An 8,905-nucleotide genomic window follows, 5' to 3' on the forward strand; every position below is an offset into this window, starting at 1 on the left:
GCCCCCTCAACCCTATCTTCAGACATGACCAAATCCTTTGTATGATCACCATCCTTAATTAAACATGGAGAACATACACTTAACCACTATCGCTATAGGGGAAAACTGGCATTTCCAAAGGAGTAACACCCTGTCTAATACACAACTCCAACCCAAAGCAGAAACAAAAAAGATAGGACTAATTTTATATGAAGTTTTATTTTCAAAATACAAAAAAACCAATCACACAAGAGACTAAGATGTTATTCCACAGTGCTTGCTTGCCTCAGTATTTACGAAGAACACAGAGTATCAGACTAATGGATAAGTTCCTCCCTATGCTCCAGGTCACTCAAAAGAAGCAACCTTCTTGGCCATCCGATCACAATAAGCCGGCAGCTGATCGTGCGCCCAGGTCCAGGGAAGAGTTTCTCAGTGGAATCCAGTATTGCTAGAAGAGCTTTGCTTACTGCAGCAAAAGACACCAGCCTCTTCCCTTAGAAGGTGCCTGTCTTACATGCTTGGGGACTGCTGTGCAGGGACCCCTGGTGTGGCCTGGCGAGGCAGGGTGTACATAGCCCCCAGGAACTGGTCTGCAATCCTTCCTGCTTCTCGCAACCCACTCAGCAAAGCACCATGGACTGTGGCTGGGTAGTTACGGATTGTATGTTCTCCCGCAAAGAAGAGTCGTGGAATTGGCTATTTCAGGGGAAAAATTAAGAAAGAATCAGTAGGTTTTACAAATACACTTTGTGTTTGAACTGCCAAATTCCTGTTGACCTTTGAAGGCTGATCCCCCAGTTACTAGCCCATCATTCTACCAAAAAGGTTTCTCACATCTCCCTCATCAGTAGGCATTTCCCTAGGATTGACAGTAGAAATGGAACAATAAAACTGAGCCCAGCCTCAGTTCTAGGGTGATGCTTAACTGCATCTGTTCTTATTTATCAGCTTAACGCTGGGGGATACTCAGAGCTAGAGCTTCCATGCCTCATGTGGCAGCTACTACTCCTGACTACTCTGAACCAAGAGAGCACAGCATTTGTTCTTAGGAACCTTTGCCTCTAGCTCGCAGCAGGCCTTAGAAAGCCACGGCACCTGGGGTCTGGTTAATAGGAACCCTTACTGTTCTCTGGAGCAGGGTCTGGCAATATCCAGACTTATCTAGACACTGAGCTTATTTCTCAGGGGCATGCCTTGGAGGCCTCTAGTAACTGAGACACTGTAACAGCGTTCTGAGCCATTACGAATTCTCAGATGCAAATCGTACTGCTCTTCCCTTTTCCTCTTGATTGTCTGAAAGGGTCCAGGGATAGGATGACTAGAATCTAAGAAATCAGTGGCAGCATTTTCACCCTGAGATTCTGGTCTCTTCCCAAATAAGCTCAGGTACAGTATGCCAGTTTCTCACCTGTGGGGCACCTGGAATTGAGGGGCCAGGAGTGATTGGCTGAGCCATTAAATCATAGTCATTTCCAGACGATCCTGCAGCTACATACGAATAGGAGCCCCGGGCCCAGGGATCGGCACGCCAGCGAGACACCACAGTCTCCTTGGGCTAAGAAAAAAACATGAGCAAAAGTCATTACTAGACACCAAGGACAAACCAATCATCTCTGAAAGGTGGAAAAGCTGTGGTCACTGGGGTACGAGAGAGAGAGAGAGACGGAGGCAAGAGACATGAGGGTCAGCTGAGTGATGAATGTTGCTGTTTTACAATACACAAAGGCAAAATGCCTTCAGGTGGCAAGGAAACCTCCATGTTGCCTTCTTGTCTATGAATCCAAAGATCTACACAGGGCTTATACAGATCTTTATTCTCTTATAAACTCACATGGAGCATTAATATGCTTCCTCTCGAAGGAATCATAAGGGACTGTAAGAACAGAAAAAAGTACCAAGAGATTCTGTTAAGACTTCCCTGAGCTATTCACTGGAGTTTGGCCACTGTGTCTAAAGGGCATTGGGTATGTATGACCCACAAGCAGAGACAAGGAGGAAGACAAACAGCAGGAGACATGCTGGCAGCAAAGAGCCTTCAGACCCCCTTCTTCACCCCATGTACTGGGGGGCTTTTCTGAATCCCATACTTAGGGCATGAACTCCAACCCTTAATATTCATGCAAACCCAGCACACATTTCTCAATTCTGACTGAACCTAGCCTGACCAAGAACCTATGCTGTAACTTAATACACCAAACCCTGGCTTAGTCTGAACTCCAGGTCCTTGCTGCCCCACCCCACTCACTTACCTGGGGCACTGCACTGCTGCCAAAAATCCCTTTGAGAATGGCCAAGCACCGGCCAACAATCACATCATCGCTTATGTTTTCCATGATGCCAGCAGCTTCTCCTGCCACCAGTGCCAATAGTATCGGAGCTAGAAAAACAGGAGGGACAATTCCAGGTTCTCCTATAGACTGTCCTCAAGAACCTTGCTATGGCTCGTATTATTCTTGATGCTCTGAAATCTGACAACAGACACGGCAGCCCTCCAACTCTAGAGACAAGTTATGTTTCTGATACAGCAAATCGAAGTCAATCCTCAGAAGGGAGCTGGCAGACTACAGTGAGAAAAGTGTGACTCACGGGCACTGTGCAGAAGACAGCAGTCCCAAAGACACAATTTCAAGCACTACTAACAAGCACTCCTATATTCAGGCATAGAATTCTTAGCCTTGACTACTTGACACAGCTCCAAGACAATGGCTACATCCTTTCCAGTTATCCCAGGCCCCTCCCATCACAACCTTTATTCATAAATTCAGTGGATATTTATTCAACAGACTTATTTATTCAACAGTAGTAGGTGCTAAGGATATAAAACCTATAAACTATATACTCCATTAGAGCAACAGATAATCATTCAGATATAGAATTATGAACTGTGATAAAAGCTGTGCAAAAAAAGCACAGAATACTCAAAGAATACAAGAACTTAAGTCAGATATGAGGCAGTTGAGTCGGGGTATGTCCTGGAAGGCCCGTGTGAAAAAGTGACATTTAGATCAAGACCTGAAAGCTGAGGAGGGGGTCAACCAGGTTGAGAAGAAAAAGATGGGGGGGGTGGGGGGTGGAGCATCCCAGACCAAGGCCACAGACATGCAGGGGCCATGAGGAGAAAACAGCATGGTGCATTCCAGGATATTCAAGCAGACAGGTGTGCCAGAAGCCCAGGGGACAAGTGGGGAGAATGGACAACGATGAAGCTGAAGGAGCTGATAAGGGCTAGATTCTGAGGGGCCTTAAAAATGCATGACGAGGAGTCTGAACTTTTTTCCTTAATGCAACAGAAAGCCAAGCAGGGGTATCAGTGGCTACTGGCGACAGTTCAGGTAAGAGGTGACAGTGGCTTGGACTGGGGGTTGGGCAGTGGAAAAGCACAGATTTGAGAGTGATTTTGAGGCAGGCGCTGACAGGACTTAGAGATGGCCCGAGTGGGGAAGGAACGAGTGCTGCCTCTGTGGGGTGAGAGGCCCCGCAGGGTGGAGGAGGATTCAGGTTCAGGCAATGGGGAGAGGTGGACAGAACTGGGGGGTGGAATCAAGCTGGTGAGCTGACATGTGAAGGCCAGGCCTCCTGATGCTCTGCATGGCAGGATGTCACCTGAACCTCTTACTGTCTTACATCCTTCTTCTTGGGAATCAGGTAAGGTATAAATACACTTTCTTTAGCATAGAATTAAAGTAATCCAATTACAGAAGAAAATAATTAGAAACAGCAGGTAGAAGTCTGATAAATACATTTGAAGGGAAGTGATCAAAGATTCCGGTGCAAGTGAGGTATGAAAGCCTGAGAATAAGGGATACAAGTTTCCCCAACCAGGAAGCCCTCCTGGGCCAACCCCACCTGGCTGACCTGATTCTTCTCTTTGTGTTCTTTTCCACTGCCCTGGGCTTCCACCCTGTTACTCCGCTTTCTGCCCAGTTCTGGGACTGCCTGTCTCCTTTGGTGTCCCCTACCAGGCTGGGAGCTCCCTGAAGACAGGCATTTTTTTTCCTTTTTCATATCCCCAGCACCTAGGAGGGATTCAGCACTTGCTTGTTGAGTGAATGGAAAGAAAAATCAAGGCATGTATTTTTGAAAAAACCCAGAATATTCCTAATTCTGCTATTCCTATAAGGCTATGAAAAAGATTGAAACTAAAAAGCAGTTACCTTTATAGAGGTTCCAGAATAAGAAGAGCTCACCCCTGCTGGCAGTTGTACTGCCAACATGCCCGAACAAATTGACACTTGGATCCCAGAAAACGCGGTCAAAGCACAACACCACCTACCAGAAGGAGGAGCACACGAGTTGGTGGCGGGGCTCAGACAGTGTGGCTTTAAGCAAAGCTATGCCTCAACAGGAAGTACTTTCTTCTTCCTGAGACCTTATTAAGGTCTCTTCTAATCTATTTTCAGTTTAAGCCCAGAAATCCCTATTATAAATGGTACTACGTATGACCACATTTATGGCTCCTTTTGTAGGCGAGGGTTTGCCAGGTGACCCCATAAGACGAGGAAGTCTTCAAGGATATTTTATATGTAATTCAGCTCTGAAGGGAATAAACTGATAGGCCTTGGCCCTCTCATCAGCCAGCTGAGAGCACAGCAAAATGTACAAAAATCCCTCTCCTCTGTGAGTGGAGGACAGTGAGTCTGCTATTGTGCAGTGGTGTGCCGAGAGGGCCTAGGCCAGTTACCTTGTTAAGGTTGCCAAATCCCATCCTCTGGACTGCAGATGTTTTCCACTCAGGCAGAGGAGGCACAAACTGAACAGCTGGTGGCTGCTGCTTCAACACACCCAAGGGAAGGGTACAGAGAACTGCATCACATTTATAAATAAACGTCTGACTCGTGGAGCGGGTGTTCACAGCTATCACTTCACATCCTAGAGAGATTGGAGGGAGAAGACTGTGTTGGTGATGAGGATGGTACTGAGTATTCAGTGCACAGTAGGATCTACACAATATCACATTCCTATAAGTCTATGAGATAGGTTCATTATCTTCATTTTCTATAGAAGGACTCCAAAGCAGAGGTGAAGTCACTTGTCTAAGGTGACACAGGTAACAAGGGACAGGATTCAAACCCTAGAAGTTACCTTCAGAGTCTTCACTCATCACCACCATACTATCTATCCCTTCCCTCCTGATGTACTGGTGATCTTCTGGACTAATGAAAGGAGGTGACCATTTACCAAAGTTAAGTAAACTTAGACCAAAATTAGAAAATAAGAGTAGTATGTTTGTCTCAATGGACCTAATACCTCTCCCCTGTGATTAGGTGCTAAGAACCAAGAGAAGAATGTTGTCAGAAGACTGAGATGCAAATCTAAGGTATACGGCCTAAAACCACTGCTACTCTTGAGAATGTACTTTGAAGCTTAGCTTGTCAAAAGAGGAACGAGCTCAAAGCTGAGCACAGAAAAGGCACTGAAAATACATTAATATTTTTTTCATTTTCTTTGGTTTTTTTCCTTCAATGAATGTGTATTATTTATATAACTTCAAAAAATAAGAATAGCTCAAAATAAGTATGAAAGTTCAGTACACACCCAACTTTCTGTAGCTGCAAAACTAGGGAAAATGACAACAAAAACTATTCTGTTCTCCATCTGCCTGCAAAAAACACTGCAGATCTTCTCAACAGCACCAGAGAGATGCTGCCTCTGATAGGAAATTAACTGGAAAGCTGTGTCAGTGATGACTTAGCAACTCCAGGCAAGGGAGGGGCTACAGCGAGCCAACTGGTGGCTGCATCCACTTGTCATGCAGTCACACAAGGGTCCTCAGCAAGGGAGGGGACTGGCGAGCCGGCAGTTTTGAGACTTTAGCAATTCAAAGGTGAGTGAGTGGACAGTGGGTTCTCTGTGTTTGACATTGGAAGTATCCTGCAACTAGCAATAACAATGAACTCTGAACGAGTACCATAGCAATCACAGGGCAGTTCCATCTGTGAAGTCAACTTCTAAGCAGGACTACTCCCAGAACGAGAAAGCAGCCGGAGGAGAGCTAGCCCACCAGAACAGGAAAAGCCAGAATGGACCCGAAGGCCAGGACGCAGATGGGGAAAAACAAAGGGAGGGTCCCACTGGAGTCCAAGGACCAAAATCCCAGTGGTTTGTATTCAGGAATATACTTTGCTAAATCAAATACAAACTCGCTGGCTGTTACTATAATACCAAATAAATTCAGGCACAAACCGGCAACTCTAAAACCTGACTCAATTTCCTGGTTTGTAAAATGAGGGATTAAAACTACCAAAGGTACTATAGGCCCAATCAGTCTATAAATGCAAAAATCTTATTCAGGAGTCATACTTTATAAAATATTCTATCAGGAAATGTACCCAATATTCTTGCTGTAGGTCCAGCTCATCACGAGATCAGATCAGTGCCCTGTTTCAGAGGAAGAGATCTGAACTGCAAAGCAGCGATATACCTGAAGCTGTGTAGCGGACCTGCCGAACTGCTGTGTTCAATTTAATGTCCAGGCCTTCTGCTAACGCCACCGGTACACAGGAATAGCCATTCCGCACTGTCAGGTGGCTGCCAGTGAACTCAAAGTCATCATCCTAAAGAGGAGGCAAAAGGACTTACTTCCACATTTTGTTAATCTGATCTATACCATTTGTACCAAATTCTGTATGTCATCACTGAAAAATAACAGCTTCTGGAAACAGCTAATATAATATTAAGGCAGAAATTAAAGGACAACCACTCAGAATCCCCACTCCAGCTGCCCAAGGAAATTGAAGGGTAAAAGCAAAAAATGCCAAAATGTTCCTAATAGCTTTCTTTGGACAGTGGGATTAGGGCAGTTCCATTTTTCCTCAGAGTTTGTATCATCACAGTCCTACATCACCAACTCCAGAACACCCATGAGAGAGGAGACACAGGGAGGAGGTCACCATCTAGGAAGCTCAGGTGATTAAATACCCTAGAAGTGTATTTGACTTTCAAATGCATTACAAATTTGGCAGCACATCAGATTTACTGTCCTAATTATATTTGCAGTTGCCTAAGAGCAAAATCAGTTTTTATTCCCTAAACTTGCAGGCTTTAAAAGTGAGGAAGACAATCTAGGATTATAAAGACTGGCCCAAGATAATTCTTATAGTAAAGAAGTCAAGATTTGGCCTGGAAGTTAAGAATCCCCCCAAATGATCTTATATCTTTGAATTTACTGAAAATCTTTCCATATAGAGAAACTTTCGCAAGCTGGTACTTCTAAATCTTATGAAATTCCTGGGGAAAACGTACCACAAATATAATTTTTAGGTATTAGATAAACTAACTACTAGGCTGGCAGCAAAACTCTCACAGATCAGATCCGTTCGACTCACATTCAGAATTTAATACAAATAGATGCATATTAAAACTTCAAATGATAAATCAGTAACTGGGGGGGTCTAATTTAGTATTTACATGAAAATCATAAAGGAACTCTGAATTCCGCAAGATTTTTATCCTCATAAATTCAACCCTCACTGCAATCAAACATTAAAGAATATCAGGATATAATCTAAAGATTAAGAAGTCAAAATAACTTTACTAGAAAAATGTATCATTAATATTAAAAAATGCAAGTAAAAATATAATATTTACTTCTACACAGTCTTAAGTTTGGTCAAAGTCTCAGAGTTAGAGACTGGTCCATTTAATATCCAAGAAGCCCTGTGATACCTTACCAGATAAGAATTCAAAAGTAAATCACACTTGAAATACTTGATAAAAAATTTAACCAAAGATGTATAAGACTTGTACACCGAAAACTATAAAACAATGCTGAGATATTTAAAGAAAACCTAAATAAATGGATAGACCACGTTCAAGGATTGAAAGACTCAATGTGTTAAGATGGCAATTCACCCTAAATGGATCTATAAATACAATACAATTCCAATCAAAATCCCAGAAGGCATTTTTTGGTAGAAATTGACAAGCTGATTCTAAAATTTTTATGGAAATACAAAAGATAGAATAGACAAAACAATTTCAAAAAAGAACAAAGTTGGAGAACTTAACACTACCTGATTTCAAGACTTCTATAAAGTAACTAATCAAGACAGTGTGATACTGGCATATTGATAGACAGATCAACAAAAAGTAAAGAACAACCATAAACAGATTCACACTTACATGGTAAAGTGATTTTCAACAAAGGTGCCAAGAGAAATGAAAAGAAAAAGATGGTGCAGGGAAAATTAGACATGAGAAAAAAGAAGCTCTACCCTTACCCTCTCACGATATAAAAAAATAAACTCAAAATGGACTACAGACCTAAACATAAGATCTAAGCCCATAAAACTTCCAGCAGAAAACACAGGAGGAAATTTTTGTGACCTTGGGTTAAATTTTTCAGGACACAAAAGCACAAACCATAGAGAGTTGACTTTATAAAAATGAAAAACATTTGCTCTTTTAAATACCATTTAGAAGATAAAAAAGCAAGACGCAGTCTAGAAAAAATACTTGCAAAACATAAATCTGACAAGGGACTTCTATCAAGAATATAAAGAATTTAAAGCCTTACAACTCAACAAGAAGTCAACCAGATTTACAAAAGGAGTAAATGATTTTAACAGACACATCAACAAAGAAGACATATGAACAGCCAATAAGCAAATGAAAAGACGGTCCACATTACTAGTCATTAGGGAAATGCAAATTACAACCACAACGAAATACTCTACACCCATAAAAATGGATAAAAAATTTAAAACTGGCAATGCCAAATGCTGGTGAGGAAGTGGAGCAGAGGGAAAATTAATGCTCTGGTGGTAAGAATGCAATTTGGAAAACAGTCTGGAAGTTTCTTATAAACATCTACTTTCCATAAGACTCAACAATTCCACTCCTAGGTATTTACCCAAGACACAAATGTTCATAGGTGCTTCACTCATAAAAGCCAAAAAATGGAAACAACTCAAATGTCCATCAA

The 8,905-nt window shown here is 42.4% G+C and overlaps 1 protein-coding gene across 1 annotated transcript in view; it reads right to left on the reverse strand.

Moving 5' to 3' along the window:
- Positions 1-15: 15 nt before the first annotated feature.
- The window catches only part of KDM1A (lysine demethylase 1A), a 63,319-nt gene continuing 54,429 nt past the window's right edge, over positions 16-8,905 (reverse strand). The window contains exons 13-19 of the mRNA XM_023732193.1: positions 6,590-6,644; positions 6,404-6,536; positions 4,664-4,851; positions 4,137-4,251; positions 2,232-2,359; positions 1,391-1,537; positions 16-678 (exon numbers count right to left, since the gene is read on the reverse strand). Of these exons, the coding sequence (XP_023587961.1) occupies positions 493-678; positions 1,391-1,537; positions 2,232-2,359; positions 4,137-4,251; positions 4,664-4,851; positions 6,404-6,536; positions 6,590-6,644 (952 nt within the window). The 3' untranslated portion in view covers positions 16-492. The remainder of the gene's footprint in view (positions 679-1,390; positions 1,538-2,231; positions 2,360-4,136; positions 4,252-4,663; positions 4,852-6,403; positions 6,537-6,589; positions 6,645-8,905) is intronic.

This window comes from Trichechus manatus, unplaced genomic scaffold (genome assembly GCF_000243295.1).
Source record: "Trichechus manatus latirostris isolate Lorelei unplaced genomic scaffold, TriManLat1.0 scaffold00048, whole genome shotgun sequence".
Classification (NCBI taxonomy): Eukaryota; Metazoa; Chordata; class Mammalia; order Sirenia; family Trichechidae; genus Trichechus; species Trichechus manatus.